Source organism: Colletotrichum lupini, chromosome 2, assembly GCF_023278565.1.
Source record: "Colletotrichum lupini chromosome 2, complete sequence".
Classification (NCBI taxonomy): Eukaryota; Fungi; Ascomycota; class Sordariomycetes; order Glomerellales; family Glomerellaceae; genus Colletotrichum; species Colletotrichum lupini.
Window position 1 is genome coordinate 5,705,055 of NC_064675.1, and position 21,225 is coordinate 5,726,279.

Sequence of the window (21,225 nt, forward strand, 5' to 3'; positions counted from 1 at the left end):
CGCGGCGATCGGAGTCGGGATCGTCGTTGTCGCGCGCAGACAGGCGAAAGAGCGGGAAAACAACACCTGCAGTCGATTTGACGTGCCTCCCTCGACAATTAATAAAACAAGACGAGGACGGATGGAGAAAAGAGGCGTGTTCCCACTCGGGTTGCAGGCCAGGATAGGGATTAGTGGAATTGTCGCAAAGGCGTGGACTGGAGAATAAAAAAAAAAAGTACCCAGGACCTTGGCGAGGGACGGACTGGGGTGTGCACATTTGATATAGATGGACGGCGGGCCTAGTGGTAGGACGTGACCGGGGTGGCACGCCGCAGGAGAGGAGAAGGAGACGACTACTAGCACAAGGAAAAAATGGGGGCAACCGGCTTGGACGAGATTCGACGGAATGCAGCCGACCCGTTCTGACCTCGCTCTTGTCAACTTCCCGACCTGTGACTAGCTCGGTTCCTTGCGTACCTCTACCATGCCCGAACCGCGCCGCCTACATGCGTGTTTATCGTCCATCTCATGTTGACTCACTGGCCCGCCGCTCATCATCAGACGAGAGACAGGAACGGGGAGGGACTTTGGTACGGATGGCTACGAGGAGGAGCACTTGTTTCGTGCGATCCCTTCCCTCTTGGGCACGCCGATATCAATGCCGGTGACAGTCATCCGGGAACGATGATGCCCGACTATCTTACTGTGGTAGATTCTATAGGGCTTTCTCACCACCTACGTTAGTTGGTGTGTACAAGGTACTCGTACTAGTATACGCAGTACTCACATTGGCCTATTCGGTCTTGCTAGCCATGTTCGCAGGGCATCGAGTGCGAAGTGCGAGCTGTGGGACCGATGAGCAGCAGTCGCAGCACGTCGCAACGCACTGATGATTGCAGCCAAGGTTGTGATACCGCAGCTTGCGCAGTAAACCAACGCTGCTTGTCGGGCGTGCCCCGGGGTTCAAGAGCCAAGAGGGACCGGAGTTCAATGGTTGGGGCACACAGCTCTACCTCAGGTACGGATACTCAGTACTTCATTGTTCAGCAAACTCCACAATGCTAAGAGTTGGACACGGAGTATGTGTATTCCGCACCCACACGTTGGGTATCCCGCACCCATACTAGGCTCGTTCAGGCAAGTGGTGGGCAGCACGTGATTGCACCGCCGCAGCAGCCACTTCTGGCCCGGAGCTACTATTATTCCGGAAATTTCTGGAGAATGGAAGGTGCGTCCCGCCTTGGTCTCCTATACCTTCCTCTGCTGCACCTTCCTCTGCTGCACCTTCCTCTGCTGCACCTTCCTCTGCTATACCCTCTTTCCGATACTGGCTGTACGCGTTTCTCAAAACGACGACTTTGAAAGTAATGATTTGCTCAGAGGAAATACGTCTCTAGAGCCCATATTTTGGTATTAGAAAAAGTACCTTTCTTGTGTTGAAAATAGTTCAAAAATGAGGTGTTTAGGCGAGGGAAATACGCGTCTAAATAGAAGTAAAAACAAAAGGAAGGCGCGCCGAGAGCGCAGCACGTGACTGCCGTTCGGCAATGTAATCACGTGCTGCCCACTACTTGCCTGAACGAGCCTAGTATGGGTGCGGGATACCCAACGTGTGGGTGCGGAACACACATACTCTTGGACACGTTGCTGGCAGGCTTCAGCTCTCTCCTTCCCCTTCTCCGCTCCTTCTTTCCTGTCTTGGTATACTTTTGCCCAGGCGGCCTTCCGCGAGATATTCTGGGGAAAGAGGCTTGGAGACGGGAGGCAAGTACAAAAGTACAAAGTACATGCATGCGCCTTAGTCATTCGCAGAAACAGGCAAGCACTGCGTCCTCTTGTGAATCGACGCTACCGTTTTGTGGACCTCCTCCTCACCTTCCAAAGTTCCTTTCTTCAGACTCGAATGATTACGATTAATCCTTCGTATCTCGCTTCATCCACGTCCCCGATACGCCTCAAGATATACGTGTAATGGACAAAAGTCAAAACTCAGCTTTCACCGGCCCCAACGCTTCCAATCAGCAACCGATCATGTTTCGTCCGTATACTCGACCGTGTCGACAAACAATCCCAGCACGCCGGTCCAGCAATCGAGAAAGAACACAGTCTCGGAGAAGCCGTGCATTGGGCTTCCGACCTGCACGTCATGTTCGGATCATCCACCGGCCAAAAACAATACCTAGGGAGCCAGGCAGCTGCTGTCGAGGTAAGCACTGGCAAGCAGGTACATGCGACAGTGTACTTCGTACTCGTCCTAACCCGTTCTGTCTCACCGTAGTCCAAGTCAGGCCCGTGTCTCGCTGCCGCCCCCGGTCGAGTCAGCCGGCGTGGTAATACCCAGCCCAGCGCCTCGCTTAGCGACCTACGCCGCTACGCTTCCCCCCGCCAGCAATACTATTCTGCGGCTTTGCCCCTCCCTCGGGTTTCTTCAGCAGTCCGAATTCCGATCCATTTCATTTCCTATCCACGGTTCCTTGACCAGCTTCCAGAAAATTACGACGTACCCATCCCTTGCGGCTGCTCTTTCAGCTTGGAGGGGTGTCGCTACGTGTTACAGCGAGTATACCCCGCCATAAGCACACACGCACCCAACGAATAATCTACCGATACACTACGGAGTATCCATCCTTTGATGACAATGGCAATCCCTCTCATCTTTCGCCCGTCTAACGGTGACGAGGGCATGGCGGGCCGGGTCCCTATCCCACCTATGTCCGGACCAGTCCTGAGGCGCCGGCGATAACGTTCCCTCGGGCCCCGATCCTGTGGGTCTGCGGAGGGGAGTGCGAGCGATTCAATAGGGGGCCCAGCGGATAAACCGTAAACGGTCCTTGGCCCTGGGTCGGCTATCCGCGCCGAGCTCTCTCGTTCCGGCGGCTGGACGATTACGACGCTTCGTTACTCTGTCATGGGTGCCGATGTCGTTGAAAACGACATACGAAATGCAAGTGCTTACAATCTAAAAGGCACAGAGTTTGAACTGCGATTCGTGATGGCTGCCAGGATTGTGCTTCGGCCAATGGGTCGTCTTCCAGTGTTGTGGACGGGACGATCTGGACTCGGCCCAAAGTTCCCTGATTCTCAGGAGCGGTGTACTGCCGCGGTCACCTATTGAACAGGCCGTCTCAAACACCTGTTGGTTTAGACGAGCTGCTGGATTTCAGACTTTGAAGGGTCCCCGCAGCCCTCTCACGCGCACCCCAACAGGGGTGAGCCTTGGACAGAACGCAGATACTGTCATTGGTCGAGGTCTCATGCCAGCACAAAGGCACGCGTAACGTTTGGATACGCGGGCTCGGATATGATCGATTAGAGATGGCAATGGATTACTAGGCAAACTACCTGGACGTCTAACAATGCCAGTCGGATCGCGGAGTGCATTGTCGCCGCCGTAGCTAATGTACTAGTGATGAGGGCCTCACGCTAAACTGAATCGCGGGCGTAACACAGCTACTCTTGTCCCGTACGGCGGGTATTTTGGCGCCGTTCCCCGATCGACCAGCCAGGCCGTATTTGCTCGCATTCTCTTAGCAGATGCGAGCCGTCGCTTGTTTCAACAACCCACTATCCCACGGCGGTCAGCAATCGTCGGTCTCCCGGGACGCCACAAGACACCGCCAAATTCTCCGGGCCCTACCCTGACCGGATGACTGCCAAAGACGTACCGCAACCCCGGGACGGGTCAAACATGGAGTGACAGTGACACCTGACACGTGTGCCATCTACATCTTGAGGCGTGTGGAAGCCTGGTGCAACACGGCCACTTGAGCCTCAAGCACCGCTATGACGAATTCCTCCGGTTTGCCTTGGCCGGCGCCGTAGATCATCCGCAGGTAGTCTTCCCGCTTCAAGTCCCGGGTGATGACGGGACTGTAGCCCTGACGCGCCAGGTAATCCTGCTTAACCATGCGACTGGTACGCCCATTGCCATCGGGAAAGGGCTGAACGAGAACAAAGTAAGCCGTCATCTGACAAGCCAAAATCAGCGGGTGCAGCGCCTTCTCTCGATGCTGCAGGTCCCGATATTGGAAGAACCTCTCCATGCAAGCCGGGACCTCTTGCAGGTACGGAAAGGTTCGAAGACGATTGCTGCGTACGCTGATGGGTAGATTACGGTACTCTCTCAGCGGGACTTTCGATCCCCATACCAAGTTGCCGCCAGCCTTTTTCGAGTCTGTTCTCCAGGTGTCATAGGCCGACTCGGAGTCTGTATTGACGACGGACACCACGGCGAGGACTCGTACTTCAACTTCGCACAGTCCTGCTATACCAGCCTTGGCCGCCGCGTTCTTTGCGACCCATTGCGATGCGATGATGTGGTTCTGCAGCTCATGCGTGGCTGACTCGATGACGCCTGCGCCTCTTGGAGCAGTCCACGCCGTCACAAGTCTGGCAAGCTCGCTGCTGGGCGTGGAGGCAAGGCAAACTTGTTCAAGACCACCACGCAGGCTTTCGAAATTGCGGATCGAGTCTTTCACTGAAAGAGGGTTGTTTTCAATCATTACGGACTGCTGGGCGCACTCGGCAACCAGGGTTTTCCCTAGGGCCCGTCACTGGCAGTCTGCCTCTGAGGTGATCGATTTCACTCAGCAGGCCCGTCAGTTTCCGCTGCACATCGACGTACCCCATCTTGAGGCTGTTGCCGGGCATAAAGTAATCTTCCCATACCCGTTCGGAGCGCGCCAGCCTTTCGTACTCGATAGAGCCTTTCTGCAAGTGGGCGGCTGGTTTGAAAATCTTCTTGAGCAGGGCAAGACGCGCCTGCTGCGTGCTGGACAGAATCCGATTAGACATTATGAGGTACTCGGTATGTTCAGCAGCTTTGCAATGCGTGGATTTTTGTAATATGTAAGTTGGCGGTGCTGATCAAGGGTGGTCCTGGTAGGTCGCATGGTGATTCATCCGGTGTGCATGTGTCTTCACAGGTCAACCTTTTCCCAAGCAACGGACGCAGAGGTGAACCTGCCTGAACATACGAACCTTGTGGTATCCGAAGCGCGCAAGGTGTTGGCATTTGACACGGGAAACCATGGGTCAGCGCTCGCAGCTCCAGAGTCTCTTGCCGATGGATCGCCGTCGTCGGTGCCGAGTTGGCGAGATCCAGGCGCCGCTCGAAGTCTATCGCACACGACTGAAGACTTTTGTTTCTGCTATAGTCGGAGCTGTCTCTTGTCGGCCCCCTTGATCATCCTTTGCCTAGAAAACCGTTGAAATGCGGGTGTGAGAATCGGTTCATGCTAGCAGAGCTGGACCAAAGTCGAATGCCCGTTTGACGAACCCCACCACCAGCCTCGGACCACGTCCAAACAGGCGGGAGGTTCACAAGCCAAAGAAAGGCTCTGCGGAGGCCCAACGAGGCAGGAGGGGGAAAGGGACCAGAGCACGGTCCCCGTCCCTTTTTGACGTGCATGCCTATGTAGGAGAGGAAGAGAAAGGAAGTAACGGCCAGTGGAAATAGTCCGACCTGCATTACCTGATCTGATTTCGATCAAGGATTTCTTGCCTCGATGGACCAAGTTCAAATGCCGAAATGATTTCCATGTTCCTTAGGTCCGGCTGACGCGTTCCCACCGCCGGTCGTCGTTTGACGGTACCGCCCGAGAAGACAGCCGCGATGCTTGGTAGGAATCGCATGGATCTGGGACACGACGGAAAAGACGAGCTGAACTGCGCTTGGCGCCCGAAACCGAGCCGAACGCGAGACGGTATCCATGTCGGGATCTTGGTCTGGTTCTGGTCGTTTCACTGACGGACTGACTGTATGGAGTACGGAGTATATGTGGGGAGCTCTGGGGCAGAGCGGCATTGACTCAGGTGAATCCGTAGGTTCCCCTTTTTTCTTCTTACTTTGGAACGATGCGTCTTCTACGATGATGATTATGTCTCGTAGGAAAGAGTGTACGTCCTTGATGCTGTGACTTCTGCCTTTTGGGTGGCCATTGGAGTCTCTCTGTCCGTGGCGCGAGCTTCGTGCTGGTCTGCCCATATGGAAGTAGGTGTTACTCCGTAAGGTAGTGTAGAAATCAGAAGCATGTGGGGCCGTACCTTGCAGCTTAATATTCACAAGCGTGCCAGCCTATCACGGTGGGTAGTGGTACTGTAAAATGAGATTAACTTCCCTTGGTCGGAGATTCGCTAGTCGCCATAATGCAAAATGAGCCTCCAAGCTCTGGTTCACAGTCTGCAAAGGTATGTAGAACCATGGACAAGCACCGACCCTGGAGGGGGGATGTGGATGGTTGTACGTAGTAATTAACTTTGAAAGTTTGTCTCTGACTGAGTGCTATGCTCTTGCGGCGTACCTCTAAAAGTAGGTCGTGCTAATCAATTTACCCGAAGGAGAAAAAAAAAAAAAGACTGTGTCACCCGTCTTGGCGATGCACAACGATGCCTGCCAAGCTTTTTCTTCTTTTTCCTTCTGCGAGATGGGGAAGCCCCGAAAAAAGAGCTCGGACGCATCAACTTGACCCGACAGCTCAGGACAGAAAAGGTGGAGAATAGCTAGACTAACGTAGATTGGACACGTGATTGAGAGGCAAAAAGGTCTGTGAGAGCGCCACAATACACACTCGCCACTGCTGCGCCACCCTGTTCACCGAAAAGCACCCAATCCCACATCACCGCTGCCAGGCTCCTCACTTGGCGGTCCAGTGAGGTTCAATTGAGCCTCACTTCATACCTGTCCTTTTCGGAGATAAACCTTGCTGCCTCATTTTATTAAAAAATCCCAGACATCAGTCTTCGCTCGCTTATAGCCAGACCATCTCATCACCAGGACCGCCGCGAAGCACTTTGCCCGACTCTCATCGCGGCGAACCACGGAACCCGCCACCACGCGGGACAAACTCGAAAGCGACGTCACATTACAAAAAGCAACACCACCATCACCAACACTCCAAATCTCACATCACGCACAAGAAAATGCATCTCTCACACCCCTTCATCATAAGCATGGCAGGCATCGCCGCCGCCGCCGCCGCCGCCGCCAAACCCCCCTCCAAAGACGCAATCCTCCTCTCCAAAGTCCAATCCCTCACCCTCCGCGGCGGCGGCGCAACAACAACCCACCGCCGCGTCCCCGCCGCGCCCCAGCTCAAGTGCCTCTCCCACCCGTCCCTCTGCAACCTCCACGCCATCGACGTCATGCGCTGCACCAACAACGGCGCCGGCTACGGCCCCGAAGACATCCAGTGGTCCTGCGTCGCCTCCCTGCCCGAGGAGCTCAAGCTCGGGTCCACGGACGTCGTGTGCGAAGGCTACGCCGACGCCGACGACCCCTACGTCCTCCGCGGCAGCTGCGGCGTCGCGTACCGTCTCGCTCTCACGGACAAGGGCGAGAGGCGGTATCCGAACCTGGGCAAAGGCCGTGGCGGCGGTGGCGGCGGTGGCCGTGGTGACGATGACGACGGGACGGATTGGGGAGCCTACGTCTTTGGCGTCATCTTCTTCTCCGTCTTGGCTTGGATTCTCTACTCGGCGTGCGTGGCCGGCACTCAGAATCGAAGGGCTGGTGGAACCGGTCGGCGCCGTGGAGGCGGCGGCGGCGGTGGTGGGCCCGGAGGAGGTGGCGGAGGCGGATGGAACCCCGGCTTCGGTCAAGACGACGATCCTCCCCCGCCGTACCCAGGCACCAAACCATCCAGCTCAAGCAACCAGCAGGGATGGCGCCCTGGCTTCTGGACTGGCGCGGGGGCTGGCGGAGCCGCGGGCTACGGCGCGGGTTACTTCCAAGGCAGGAACAGCGCGCGGAACCAGCAAAACTACGGCTCGGGATGGGGCGGTGACACGACCAGCGGTTCCGGTTCGTATGGGGCTGGCCCGTCGAGGTCAACCAGCTCCTCCTCAAGCTCGACCCGTCACGAAAGCACCGGATTTGGGTCGACCAGCAGGAGATAGTAAACTTGAAAGTAGGCATAGAGTAATTCGAACGTCATGTGAGCCAGCTCGACTCTAGGTCTATCCTGTCCTCCACGTGGTCTCGTACATGCTCCTCTCGCCCGCCTCCTACAACTAACTAGTTTGTGATCAGCCCCAAAGGGGAGGTGGGGGACACGACATTATGTACATTTTCCGAGGTCCAGGCCGTCTTCCATACACGTAAAAGTACAACGATCCATCATTTCCAATCGCGAGCGTCTTAAAGGTATCATACCATGAAATCCCCTGCCACGGAAGCAAACTCCAAGCTGCGCAAACGTCTTTGAAGCATATCAAAATAGCAGCCGACACGTGAGCCGAGTCGGGTAGTAAGCCGCACAGGAGCGGCTAGTGGTGAACAGACATGACATCCAGCCGGTCAAAGGCCCTCGAGCAGTTGGGGCACTTGCGCATTCGGTTGCTGATCCGGTCGTCTACGCACTGGTGACAGAAAAGATGCCCGCACGTCTTCAAGGCCGTATCTTTGAAGTTGTTGCGACACACTGTGCAGAGTGCAAAGGTCTGCATACAGTTAGCTTTCGTTCTACCTCCGGCATGAGGGTGACTCACTCTGAGCATCTCTTCTTCTTCCGACGAGTTGCTCAACGCCTTGCGTTTCCATTCGTCCTTTTCCTTTTGCATCATGTCGGCGCGGACTTTGAGGCGCTCAACGTCCGCCTCTTGGGTTGTGGTGCGCTCCCTGGCCGCAGCCATGGCGGCGTCACGCGACTTAACCAAGGTGGTCAACTCGCCAATCTGGTTCTTGTAGGAATCGACTCGGCGCGCCGCGTCAGAACTGCTCGACTCCATCTTCTTGTGCTCTGCAGCCATTGCGGCGTTGGCCTGCTTCAGGTCCGAGAGCTGCTTCTCCAGGTTGCTAATCAGTATCCGGTTTTGCGCCTCCACCTCCTTGAGCTGCGCAACAATCTCAGAACTCTTGCGGTTCTGGCTTCGGAGCACACCGAGTTCGCGGTCTCTCATGTCCGCATCCTTCTTCACTGCAAAGTACTTTTGGTCGACCTTTTGCTTCTCGGCGAGTGCGGCCGCTGCCCGATCCTCGAGAACCGTGTACTCCATCACCTTCTTTTGTGCGAGACCCATCGATCGCTTGTACGCCTGTTGGAGAGCGGGCAACTCCTTGTTGATCGACTCGAAATCTTGCTGCAGCTTCTTGTACTTTGAAATAAGTTCATCCGCAGGCATGCTCTCCAGTTCGGGGTCGGGATCCGCCATCGGCTGGTCTTCGGGCTTCAGACGCTGCAGCTCCAATTCCAAGGATGCAATTCGGTCCTCCTGGGCACCCGTGAGCTCCTTGAGGTGCTGCAGCGCCTGCTTCTCCTCCTTTTCTCGGGTTTCCAGCATGTTGGCCTTGGCGTACCACTCGTCCCGGGCGGCGCGGATTCGTGTGAGGTCTGCGTCGCGCTCCTCAACTTGGCGCTCCAGGTCCGATGTTATCGTCTGCGCCTCGTCGTGGAGCTTGGTCCGGAAGGCCGTCCGCTCTGAGTGCAACTTTTCGGCCTCTTCTCGCAACTGCTTGTTTGTGGCCTCTAGGTGGTTGACGCGCTTGATCAAGTCTTCGTTCTGGTTCTTGAACTGCTTGAACACGTCGGTCCGGATGAAATCTTCGTCGGTGAGGCCTTCGCGTCGTGCCTTTAGCGCCGAGTTCTCCTCCTGTAGGGTCTTGATATCGGCTTGCGCAGATTCCAGCTGCTCCTTTTGCTTGTTGACGACCGCCGACGCCTCCTCAAACTTGAGCAGTGCCTCGGCAGCGTTACCGTTTGCCTCGGCGGCATCCTGTCCGTTCTCCCCTGTTGCGATTGTCGGCTTGGCGCTGGCTATGAATTGCTGCTCGAGCTTCTGAACCTGCGCGCTCTTTAATCTGTCCATGCGCTTTTCGGCCTTGAAAAAGCGAAGGCTGGCCTTGTTGAGGTCTTCCGATAGCTGCTCATTCTCTTGCTGTGCACGGTCCAACTTGACCAGATATTCCTTTTGCTGCGCAAGCAGGCTGTTGACCCGAGTCTCCAGGTCAGCAATGTTTGGCGTGATTTCTCCCCTGGCGTTTGCGATGCGATTGAGCACAGCTTCGGCTCGCTTCTTAATATCAGAGGCTGTCTCGTCAAGATGCCTTTGGAACTCGTCGTTATCTTTAAAGTGCGTGCTGGTAATGTACGGAGGGTCTGGATTGTCAGTCTCATATCCAGGTGGATGCGACAAGGGGACTCACTTGTTGGGCCGGAGGGTGGTGTTGCAGGGTCCACGAGCTGCTCCATCTCCTCTAGAACCTAGTGAGGGGGTCAGCCATGCGACTGGGTCAAGGGATCAATCAAACTGACCTGCTTCCACCATACTTCAATGATGCGGATATGATCCTCGCGATACACAATATTCTTTTGCAACTGCTCGACGCGTGACTCAAACTCTTGCTTTTCCCTTTTTGTTTCTAAAAGTTGCCGGTAAATGGCGCCCTTTTGGTAATTCTGAACTCATCATCAGCTCGCGCCCTCTCCATGTATTCTTTTCGCACCAGACGATGAAAAGCGTGTGGGATGGTCGGATGCGTGGACAGGGAGACGGAGAACCGTCAGGCAGCCTCGTCGCCCTCGACGGCGGATCGAAAGGCCATTCCAGGCCAGTCGATCGTAGTCCGCCAGTGTTGAGCGTGGCTGGGGGCAGTCGATGATCGAGATGTCGCGTCGCCATTGATGGCACAAGGGAATCGCGTAGGGGCCCATTGATTGTTGAGAAAACTTGATGTGTTGGGGAATACGTGTCTCGTGACACTTACCTCGATCCAGTGTTCCTCGGCGTGGTCGCCACTATCGCCCTTGGACTTGCTTCCATTGACGGATTGATGTCGCTTGCTCGGAGGAGCGAGGTCCTCGGCGGTGCTGATGGGGGGTCTCTTCCTGTCCTCCATCTTGGCCAAGGTGGACGGACGCGGAGAGGCAGTCGGGGCTGAGGTCGCTACAGGCATGAGAAAGGTAGGAGGATGCAGAGACGGTGTATGCGTCCGAGGGTCGGGCAAGGGCGATAAAATGCGCTGCGTGGGACAGCTGAACGTGCTTAGGGATTGATCCGAGCCATGCGAAGGTTGACAGAGTCGTGCTGTGCTGATTCGGCGCGGATGATGGGTGAGGAATACTTGGGGCAAGGAGGTTGAATTTTCGAGGTTGAACGCCGACGCTTCACGTTCAAATCAAGCCAGCCGGTCCACTCCCCAAACGGGACTAGCGCTGCGCTGGCCATTCATGGTCTTATCAACCAGTAAGGCGCCCCGCGCGCTGTACTGCACAGCGCACGTACCGGCTAATTGTCGGGTCACGCATCTACTTATCAGAAGCACTTTTTCTCTGCATCCCACCCACTTCAGTCACTGTCCCGCCGCGATTGGCAAAAAGTCTGGCTCGCAAAGTGACAATCCACCAGATCCAACTTTCAACCTCAGCCCCGATCATGAGGATATTACCGCGCCGATAAAAAAAGAAAGAAAAGACTAGACACAATCGCCATCATGAGTTCCATGTTCAAGAAAAAGGCCGGCATGGCTTTCAAGCCAAAAATGCCCATGGCCCGTCCTCGAGCGCCTGGAGCAGGAGCAGCAGCACCGCAGCCATCAAGGACCCCGTCGACGACTGCCGCCGCAATTGCGCCCACAGCAGAGAGTAGCTCGAGCGAATCTACCGAAAAGACCGCGCCGTCGACCGCCGAGAAACGAGCCAATTCGAGAGATACGCCCAGAGACGTGCCTACGAGTACCCCGCCATCGACCGAGCCGAGAACGACGAAGGCTGCCACGCCCCAGACACAACCCACGACGAGCGAGTCCTCTACAAAACCTACTTCCACAGTGGAATCAGCTGGAACAGATCAGTCCACAGAGCCGCCAACACAAACTCGTCCACGGCCACCGTCCGCGACGCCCGCTCCTGCTGCAGAGGCTACTGTCAGCGAGGCATCGACACCAGCCCAACTCCAGACCCCGCCCGCTACTGCTCCCTCGGCCGACGTGGTGCCTTCAACAGAGGACGCGGCGCAGACGGCGGCAACAGACGACACATCAAAGACTACCGTCAAGAAGGCACCTGCCAAGCGACCTCGAAAACGAGCAACACAGACGAGCGAGACTGCCGAAGAGGGCGAAGAGAGTGCTGCGGCGCCTAAACCCAAAAGACAACGAAAACAGCCGGCAGACGGGGAAGCCGCGCCGAAACGACCGCCTCGGCCGAGAAAGAAGATGACCACGGAAGAAGGAGAAACGGATGCCGCTACTACTGTCAACAAGCCATCACGACCTCGGCAAGCCCGCTCCGTGACGCCAGAAGATGCGGAGGACCAGGAGGCCGACCTCACCACGCTTACCATGGGCGATTTGACACGAGACTTGCGCATCGGCAAGAAGTTCAGCAGACACGACGAGCTTCTCCAGCGCCACCGCGAGAAGCAGGCAAAGTCCAGAGAGAAACTCAAGGCGAAGAGGAACGGCTCGGAGGATGTGGCTTCAGAGAGCGGGACACCGGCACCGACGAGCGACAAGGCCACGCCGGCAGCCCCTCCGCCGCCGAACCCGACCAGCATGGCCTCCACCGGGCCCCAGTTCCAAATCATTGACGGACAGATTGTGGTGGACCAAAACTCCCTCAGCCTCGATCGACACGCCATCGCCGCTGCGGCCGCCGAGGGCGAGGACATGCTCGAGATTGAAGAAAACGACTTCACGACGCTGACGACCCAGAACAGCTACCGCACGGGCTCCAAGCTCAAGGGCCCCAACGTGTGGAACGAGGAGGAGACGGAGCTCTTCTACCGCGGGCTGCGCATGTTCGGCACCGACTTCCAGATGATCAGCGGCATGTTCCCCGGCAAGAACCGGCGGCACGTCAAGATGAAGTTCAACCGCGAGGAGCGCCACCGGCCCGCGCGCATCGACGCCATCCTCGTCGGCAAGAAGGAGCTGCAGATCGACCTGGAGGAGTACAAGACGTGGACAAAGGCCGAGTACGAGCCCGTCGAGGCCATCATGGCGGCGCAGCGCGCGCAGCAGGCCGAGTTCGATGCCGAGCAGGCCAAGATCAAGGCGGCCAAGGACGCCATCAATGCCAGGAACCTCGCTTCGCTGCAGGACAAGCGCGAGGGCGGAGGGGACGCCGAAGGCGAGGGTTCCGCGGCGGGTGCTGCTGGCGGCGTCGGCGGTGGTGGTGGAAGCGGCGGCGGCGCCAAACCCAAGAGGCAGCAGGCCAACGTCGGTCCTCAGATCACGGTTGACGCGGACGGCATGATTACCATTGACGAGACGAACATGGACCCCGACGCGGGACGCAAGAAGAGGGGCGCGGGCAAGACGAAGAAGAAGGCCGTAGAGTACAACATGCGTGGCGAGATTATCCACTGAGCACACGGAGGTGTACAGATCACGCACCGGGGGCCAAGGTCCATGGCATTGCGGACAGAGACGCGGACTGCTGGCTTTCCCCCGGTCCTACCAGACAGATACCCCTTTTTTTTTGCAATTACACCAGGGGCCCTATGGGCAATGAAGCGGCGTTTGGTATTTCAGTGATTCGTTTATTATTGCAGCGAAGGGAACTCGGGAATTAGCGCGAAAGGAACGGCTAGGGAATCGAGACATCCTCGTCTCAGAAGTACATTCCAAAAAATTCAAATCACTTTATACAATCTGACATAAGTACCGTGCTTGTGCGATCATTCAAGACCACCCAGACTGCATCCGTAACCACCTATTCACGGCAAACTCAACCCCATCATCGTAAACCACCACCACCTCCCTCACCTATCAAAATCAAAAACACCAAACCACATAAACACCCCTCTTCCTCATACCACCGCCCAAGGCGAGGGTTACTATGACAAGCACAAGGATACAGAAACAGTGCGTGCAGACGTGAAGAAACGTCAAAAGATGAAATCAAAAATTATACCTGGTACGGTTCCCGCAAAGGAGCCCCACACGGCGAGGGGCACGGCCGCGGTACTCACTCGACTGCGCGGGACAGCAGAAGTGTGTGTGTGTGCAATGCAGGCCCCCCTCCTCCACGACCCGGTACTCTTGATCTCCGCAAGTCGTCAGGCAGGTAAGTATACAGAAGAAACAGCAACTCACACATGGACAGGCGAGGTGTAGGCGTTCTTTTCTAGTCCCCATTTGATATGAGGCCAAATGCCAAATGTGTAGAGGCCAATCAGTCCCTTGGACTGACCCCTGGGACCAACTCACTTTGGCCTCACTCACATGAACAAATGCGCCACAGGCCGGAACATGGCACTGAAGAGTTGAATTACCCGGTACTACCCGGCCTGGCTACCTAGGACTGACGCCACGCTCTCTCCCAAGCCAGAACAGGAACAATCCTGGTCAAACACAAGCATGAACAGTTGTAACCGCGAGTAGCTTGCGACCTCCGTATGCGTTCAGACCATTTCACGCATGTTTTCCTCAGATTGCTTGCCTCCACGCCAGCTCTACCGAAAAAGAATTGCATCATCTACTTCCACGCGGCCACATGCCCGCCTTGCTGATGGGGATACCGCCCTTCCGGACCAGGTATCCTGTGGTCTTTTCCTCACGTCAACGTCGTCGAGCCAACCCCGTCCGGTAATTCCTGAGCCCTGCGTTTCTGTCATAGATTGTGTCGTCATGCGGTCGTTGCGAGTCGGACTTAGTTCTGGGGCGCATCGTCGTCGTCGGGCTGATCGAAGAGGAAGTTTGCGGCGAGCTCCTCGTTCTTGTCGCAGGCAAAGTAGGCCTGGATGGCAGCGTCGCGGTCGAAGCCGAGGCGGCATAACTAAAGTAGTCAGCATCGTGATTCTCATACGATGTCAAGAGAAACCCACCCGCTCAATGGCATCGCGTTCCTCCTCGGTGACCTGAATGGCCTGCGCACCGGGGGGTAGAGGCACATCGTCGTCAACCTCCTCGCCGAGAAGCTGTAGAAACTGGTCGGGGTTGTTGGCGATGAGCTGCGCAAGCTGGGGGTTGCCGGCACCAAGCTGCTGAAGAATAGGCTCCAGCATCTGCGGCTGTTGCTGGACAACCTGGCGGAGCTGTTGGAACTGAGCGTTGTTTCTGAGAAAGTCCAAATTGCCGAAGCCACCCTGTGCGGCGGCAGCGGCAGCAGCAGCGGCGGCGGCCTGGGTGTTGCCGGCGGAGGCGCCACGTCCACCACCGCCACCACCACCACCACGCGACTGGGCAGCGAGATCAAAGAGGTTGACGTTGCCGTCATCACCGCCGGCCGGCGCACCACCAGAAGGCTGGGCGGGGGCCGCGGCAGCGGCTTGTCGCTGTGCTTGCTCCTCCTGGACGTCTTCGGGAATGCCCTAGTCATTGTCAGCGTCCAGCGAACCAAGTCCTCGAGGTATCGGGTCTCACGCTGAGCAGGTACTCGACGGCTCTGTCGGGATTGTAAAAGGCGGCACGCATGGCGGCGTCGATCTGAGCGCGCTCGAAACCCATGGCCTCCATGTTGGCAATCACCTCCTGGCGCTGAGCGCCCATGGCCATTGAAGGGTCGTTGTTGCCGGCATCGCCACCGGTAGATCTAGCGGCCGGAGTCGGCGTAGCGGGAGCCGCGGCCGGGGCAGCAGCCTGAGCAGCGGGAGCGGGAGGAGCAGCGGGCGTGGAGGCGACACGCTGAGCAGGCGTGGCGGGGACGGCGGGCGCAGACGAGGACTCGGCGGCGGGAGCGGGCTTGGGTGCCTTGGGCTGTTGGATCGTCAGTAGGGTAGACTCGAGCAGGCGCGGGTATTGTCGTCGAAGCTACGGACCTTGTTGACCATGCAGACGACGAAGCCCTTCTCCTCAATCTTGTAGGACTCGACCGTGTCGTCGTCCTTGAGGATCTTGCCTAGTATAGCTGTCAGCCGGAGCCATCGCCTTCCTCCAGGTGGCGGGGTTGCCTACCAGAGTAGATAAGCTTCTGGTCCTTGGGGTCCCATCCCTTCTCTCCAGCAATCTTCTGCTTGACAATCGAGATCTGTTTATCTCGTCAGTTTTCGAGGTCGGACATCGCAAGGCAGCTGTGGAGGGTCATCTCGGAGGCGGAAGTGGGGGTGAGGACGCACAAGGTCGGTGGGCTCCACGTCAAGCGTGAACTTTTGTTGCTTCAAGTCCTGGAAAACAGCCAAAATGATCAGTATGAGCTTGAGGTTGGAGCTGTGGTGAGGCACGTAGTGCCATCATGCCTCCAGTGGTGGTGGTGGTGGTGGGGGAGGAGGCTCGGAGCTGAGCATACCTTGAATGTGACCTTCATCTTGGCTAGCTCCGGGGCAGCAAAAAGGCTGCAATCACAAGGGACAAGCTGAGGGTGCTGATTTGATGGGGAGGAAATAGAGGGATAGATTGAGAGTGGTGATGGAGGATGAGTGCGCTGGGGATCGATGCGCAGTAGCAAGTGGGTGAAAGATAGAGAAACCCGTCACCTTGGTGTTTTGTTGTGTGCGCGGGAAAGACTGGTCAAGGTACAGAATTAATGGAGATGACGAAGGTAAGTGGTGACCTGAAGTCAGTTGTTTGGTTGCTGCGCAGTGGGGGAAGGCGGCGGGCAGGCGGTTCTAGTTGGTTGGCTGAGGTACCTTCCACAACTCCCACGTCCTTTCTCTGCTGTCCCCGTCCATAATGGTCGGTGGTTAGTGGTCAGTGGTGGTGAATAAGCAATGGGCCCAAGTCTCGCCCGCCTCTCCACTCCAGGTCACCACCACTACCAGCCAGGCAAGAGCACCAGCGACGGCCTAGCGCATCGGTCTCTGTCTGGATCGGGTGGCTTCTCTCCTAGCCAAACTCTGTTTTTCCCCCCTACACAAGTGGCGGTGCAACTTAATCTCAAGGTGCTGCTGTGGCACTGCGTAGGTAGCCAACTGTGCTTGTGGTTTGCTTAGGCATCCAAGATGAGGTAAGAAAGACATGAGGGGAGCAACCTTTCAAAAGACCTACCTGCCCTAAGATACCTAGGTAGTCTAGAACACCCCCAAAAAGCCATTGGGTGACAGGAACTGGGAAACATGGCACTCGAGCTTCCTGTTCGCTTTGCCTCGCGCTTCCATTCATTCGCCCATGTACGGATACCTACCCAGCAGCCAAGCCATCGGCATAGTCTGCAGAAATTTTTGGTGACAGCTACCTTACCTCACGGAAAGCGGGGTGTTGCACCAACTCCTGGGGTTCTTCGCTTCCTAGCCACGTCGACAATGGATACCGACCGTTGAAGAGCAACACACAAAGACTTGATCAAAGGTGGCCACATCCGTATGCCTAAAGCCCGTACTCCGTACTCTGTACGTACTCGCCTCGCATGATATCACAGGCCACTCCCTGAGCTGCACTGTCTGCCGGCTCAGATAAAGTGTCTCTCTCCCGCCTGGATACTTGCAGGAACGCCTGGGGCCATCACGGAGGTCCGTGCACAGCACGGCCGGGTCCGCAACGGGAAGGCTATGCGTAGCGGCGCGGGATCATCCATATTCCGATACGAGACGGTATCATTTCAGCAAACGTTGACCACTTATCAAAAAGACACCAAGTTTCGTTACTCGTTAAGTTGTTTTCAGCTACTGTAGCCATCTATCCTAGCTTGTCGGCGGCTTCTCTGGCCACTCGATGTTGGATCTTTTTTTTCCTACTCTGCCTCCCAGGACAACGCCGCGCTGGACAAAGAAAATAAAATCCCTCAAATATGGTATCACCGCCCGAGTTCGTACTCCCTTATTGTTGTCGAGGACAAAATAGCAATTAGACATTCATGAAGACCACGCCGGGTCAGGTTTTCCCCTTGGACACACCTCTTGTTGCCGTTGGTGCATCCCTCCTTCATCATGATTGCTCTTGCTCGGCGTCCCCGTCGATGCGGAGCTTCCGACTTTGGTACCCGTTTAGGCTCGTCCTGGCTCCGGCGGTTAGGATCCACTCCGGGATCGGGGGCGTCATCTGTCTCTCACCGAGTGTTTCGTCCTCCTCTTGGGGTGATGGGAGCTCATCCTTCTCTTCTTTCACGGGCGGCTGGCCGTTGGGGAAAAAGTTGTCATAACTGCTGGTGCGGCTGAGGGGGCTAGGACCTCCGGGCAGACTGCCACTGCGCATGCGGCGGACGCTGTGTCGATCCGAGATGACGCGGCCGGCGTCTGGCGCCGCGGTGACAACCGTGCCGGGTGTCACCATCGGCGGTGGGTCTGGGGAGTCAGACCGGAATAGGGGGTGAATGTGAGATTCGCTGGCCGAGCCTTGCATGGTAAAGGCGGGCTCGGGACGACGCAGAGAGCACTCGCTGGCAGAAGTCTGCAGCGTAAAGGTAGGCTCAGGGTTGCGGAGGGTGCCCATGGGGCTGGGGCTGTAGCTGCGGCTCCGACGACGAGTGCGCGGAGCTTCCAGGTCCAGGTCCAACGGCGTTCCAGGGCTGGGACTGCGGCTGGTTGTAGGGCTGGCAGGGATCGTTTCCAAAAACCTGCCGGGGGGAGAGGATGTGCCCAGGACGGTCATGCGGCTCTGCATGTCGACCGAAGACGTGTCCCACGAGTCAAAGGACGAATCCTCGTTGACACTGCTCGATCGCGAGCGGGAGTGGTTCGAGTCAATCGACTCTGCCCTGCGCTTCTCCCGCAGAGGGAGCAGGCGGGTTCGGGAGGAAATGGGTCGGACGACGTTGGACAACGAGGAGCGGAACGAGCTCAGTGTGTCGGTGGCGGAATGGCCGCTGCTCGACTGAGGTGGACTTTGCGAGCCCATGGAGGTGGACCGGCTCCTGCCGTCAAAGGTGGGCGAAGTACGGTGGTAGGGAACCGACTTGATGTGGACGTTGGGAGATCTCTGGGACTCCTCGTCCGAGTGCATGGAACCAGACTCGTCGCGGGCAACGAGGCGGGCCAAGACGAAGTGAATGACAATGAAGATGAGCTGACAAGCAAAGCAGAGACCGAGAGCGACGGACGAAGCGATGAGGAAGCTCGTTTGGGTCGCACCGAGAACGGTACCCGCCAGGTCCCTCGTAGCGTTGCTAAGGCAGATCATGGTGGCTACCGACGCAGCAGTGGCCATGGTGTAGACGAGGACACTCGCACCAAACATGGCGCTGATGAAGCGCTTTGAGGAATTCCTAAACTTGGCAACCAAGTTGGTTGACAACATCCATCCCAAGAATACCAAAAGAATGCTTTCCAGAATCGAAGACAGAATCGAGGAGGTGCGCACAGGCGCCGCATCGGCGATATGAGCGGCGAGGACGACGTGGATGATGACAATCGTAATGGTGGCAATCAGAGCCAGCGCGCCGGCCGCAACGGGAAGAGCTCGCGGAAGGCCCATGATGAAGTTGGGGCTTTCAAAGCCGGGTGGGAATCGAATACGAGCGGAAAATGAAGCTGGGGTTTTCCTCCGCCGCTGACACGGAGAACTGTTCGGCTGAGGCGTTGCAGATGGGTCTGCCAGAGACCGGTGGATCGGTTGTTTGTTCTCGACGGCGAACAAACGGCTTGTCAAGACTAAAGACTGATGAATCGATGAGGACTGGGCCCCGATGAGGCTGGGTTACTGGTGTGAGACGACGGCGGGTGTAAGTGACGTGTCGACGACTTGATTCCACAGAGTTTATGACTAGACGACGTGAGATTGGGACGCGGTTGACCAGCCGTGTACATGAGCACTGTTGATGGTTCGATCTGTAGGAGAGCTCCGTATAGAAACTCTCTGTCCAGGGCGAGTACAGAATGGGGTGTTGTCGTTTGCGTTGACGAATAGGATGCCGAGCACTGGGCAGCGAGGCTTCACTATGGAACCGGGTTGCTTGAGATGGTCCAGATGGCCGGTGTAATGGGCCCGATGTTGTCGATGGGGATTGGGTGAAGCGAATGTTCAAGTCGTGGGTTTAACGAGAGAATAGTAGTTGGTGAGAAAGAACGGGAGGGGGTTGAGGGAAGAGGTGTAGGTGTAAGTAGAGGAGACGAAGGACGAAACCTGGGAACCAAACGAATAAAGTATGGTAGGCGGTCGTGGTCGCGTTTTTGTGTGCGGTGCGTTGCGGTGCCTGGGTTGGGGGTTAGATGGCATTCCCTGTCGGGGGGAGGGGTGTGGGTGAGGGTAGAGTCCAGCGTCGCGTGGGCAAACGGCAGACCGAGCGAGTTTATTCGTACTTTACGCACACACCTCGGCCGGTGGATTCTTCTTCTTTTTTTTTTTTCGTCCCTTTCCTTTGGTCTCTGGGTCTCTGCTCCGTACCCAGACTCAAGTATCGAGTGAAGGAAGGATGGCAGTGACAAGGATGTGGGAGGGATGCCGTGGTGGAGCGCTCGGAACGAAACACTGGCAGCTACCCTTGTCCGTGCCGGGGGCGTGCGCTCCTGGGACGCTGGACAGAGTCCGGGTCTGGTGTGGTCTGGGATCCTGACTGGAGACCTGGGAGTCTGGGACCAGGACTGGGAGCCCGCGGCGGCAGGGGAGTGAGGCCCGCGGTGACGAGATAATTCGGGATCTGTGATGTGCTGATGCTGCTGCTGCCGTGCCGTGTCAATGTGTGTTCAGCGCGTGCGTTCCCATGTGCTGGACCGTAGAATTGCACTGGTGGTAGACAAAGTACCAATGCTGCACGACACGAGCAGGTGAGATGCAGGGCTCTGTCGTCCCATTCATCAGTTGCCGCTGCCGCTGTATGTACGTGTCTGTTCTGCCAGTGCACAGAGCCAGTCAGAGAATTAGATCTTGACCGGACGATGCGACGGCTATGTATGTGCTCTCTGACCTCGTCGTTTGTTGTGTTGCTTGTACTTGTAGCACCTCGGCAGAAGTCGTACTGCCTGTGGCAATCAAACTCGACTTTCCAATCGACCACTTTGATTCGATTGTGTCTCCATGTTGTGCCAGCTAGACTCGATAATTCCTCCCCGTAGACTCTCGTAGGTAGCCGTAGGCGAAAGAATCTTGGGCCGAGAGGCTCTGGCTACCTTAGTTTCCGATGGTAGCATGAGATGGCGAGGGCTGACACTGGAGCTGCGGGGGATTATTGGCCGCGCCGTCCCCGATTAGATGAAAAAAGACAAGCCACAAGCGCGATATAAAACATGGGAAAAACGAAGGTCCAGAGACAATGGCGTGAGGAAAGGGAGGGGGAACCATCCGTCATCCCACCCGGCGGCTTCTGGAAGAAGAAACAAGAGGGGAAGCATCGTCAGCCACAGTAGGATTGCCCCAAAAAAAGAAAACTCTCGGCGCGCAATGGCTGACTGGCAGAAGGCATATGTCGAGGCAGTATCCGTAGCAAGCAGTCTACCTAGCAGACCAGTCTCGAAATGCGTGGTTTTTGGCATCTCGTCTTCTTTGCCAAGCGCCGT

The 21,225-nt window shown here is 56.7% G+C and overlaps 8 protein-coding genes across 8 annotated transcripts; 3 read left to right on the top strand and 5 right to left on the bottom strand.

Moving 5' to 3' along the window:
- Positions 1 to 794: 794 nt before the first annotated feature.
- CLUP02_04054 (uncharacterized protein) lies at positions 795 to 2,558 on the top strand (the record flags this gene model as incomplete). The annotated part of the gene is made up of 7 exons (XM_049283071.1): positions 795 to 819; positions 882 to 909; positions 1,001 to 1,084; positions 1,156 to 1,315; positions 1,637 to 1,950; positions 2,005 to 2,206; positions 2,271 to 2,558. 7 exons carry the CDS (start codon positions 795 to 797, stop codon positions 2,556 to 2,558), a joined length of 1,101 nt encoding a protein of 366 aa, XP_049140214.1.
- A 1,146-nt stretch (positions 2,559 to 3,704) lies between these two features.
- On the bottom strand, positions 3,705 to 5,695 carry CLUP02_04055 (fic/DOC family protein; the record flags this gene model as incomplete). The annotated part of the gene is made up of 5 exons (XM_049283072.1): positions 3,705 to 4,459; positions 4,512 to 4,753; positions 4,963 to 5,129; positions 5,261 to 5,460; positions 5,554 to 5,695. The coding sequence occupies 5 exons, from the start codon at positions 5,693 to 5,695 to the stop codon at positions 3,705 to 3,707; spliced, it is 1,506 nt and encodes a 501-aa protein (XP_049140215.1).
- Positions 5,696 to 6,933: 1,238 nt separating this feature from the next.
- CLUP02_04056 (uncharacterized protein) lies at positions 6,934 to 7,878 on the top strand (the record flags this gene model as incomplete). Its single annotated transcript, XM_049283073.1, has 1 exon — positions 6,934 to 7,878. The coding sequence occupies one exon, from the start codon at positions 6,934 to 6,936 to the stop codon at positions 7,876 to 7,878; it is 945 nt and encodes a 314-aa protein (XP_049140216.1).
- A 369-nt stretch (positions 7,879 to 8,247) lies between these two features.
- On the bottom strand, positions 8,248 to 10,816 carry CLUP02_04057 (BRE1 E3 ubiquitin ligase; the record flags this gene model as incomplete). Its single annotated transcript, XM_049283074.1, has 5 exons — positions 8,248 to 8,421; positions 8,470 to 10,076; positions 10,124 to 10,181; positions 10,233 to 10,376; positions 10,685 to 10,816. 5 exons carry the CDS (start codon positions 10,814 to 10,816, stop codon positions 8,248 to 8,250), a joined length of 2,115 nt encoding a protein of 704 aa, XP_049140217.1.
- A 594-nt stretch (positions 10,817 to 11,410) lies between these two features.
- Positions 11,411 to 13,288, top strand: CLUP02_04058 (myb-like DNA-binding domain-containing protein; the record flags this gene model as incomplete). Its single annotated transcript, XM_049283075.1, has 1 exon — positions 11,411 to 13,288. One exon carries the CDS (start codon positions 11,411 to 11,413, stop codon positions 13,286 to 13,288), a length of 1,878 nt encoding a protein of 625 aa, XP_049140218.1.
- Positions 13,289 to 14,573: 1,285 nt separating this feature from the next.
- Positions 14,574 to 16,166, bottom strand: CLUP02_04059 (UV excision repair protein Rad23; the record flags this gene model as incomplete). The annotated part of the gene is made up of 7 exons (XM_049283076.1): positions 14,574 to 14,699; positions 14,749 to 15,234; positions 15,287 to 15,619; positions 15,682 to 15,761; positions 15,818 to 15,890; positions 15,979 to 16,026; positions 16,149 to 16,166. 7 exons carry the CDS (start codon positions 16,164 to 16,166, stop codon positions 14,574 to 14,576), a joined length of 1,164 nt encoding a protein of 387 aa, XP_049140219.1.
- Positions 16,167 to 17,722: 1,556 nt separating this feature from the next.
- Positions 17,723 to 19,207, bottom strand: CLUP02_04060 (uncharacterized protein; the record flags this gene model as incomplete). The annotated part of the gene is made up of 1 exon (XM_049283077.1): positions 17,723 to 19,207. The coding sequence occupies one exon, from the start codon at positions 19,205 to 19,207 to the stop codon at positions 17,723 to 17,725; it is 1,485 nt and encodes a 494-aa protein (XP_049140220.1).
- Positions 19,208 to 20,404: 1,197 nt separating this feature from the next.
- On the bottom strand, positions 20,405 to 20,527 carry CLUP02_04061 (uncharacterized protein; the record flags this gene model as incomplete). Its single annotated transcript, XM_049283078.1, has 1 exon — positions 20,405 to 20,527. One exon carries the CDS (start codon positions 20,525 to 20,527, stop codon positions 20,405 to 20,407), a length of 123 nt encoding a protein of 40 aa, XP_049140221.1.
- Positions 20,528 to 21,225: the final 698 nt, after the last annotated feature.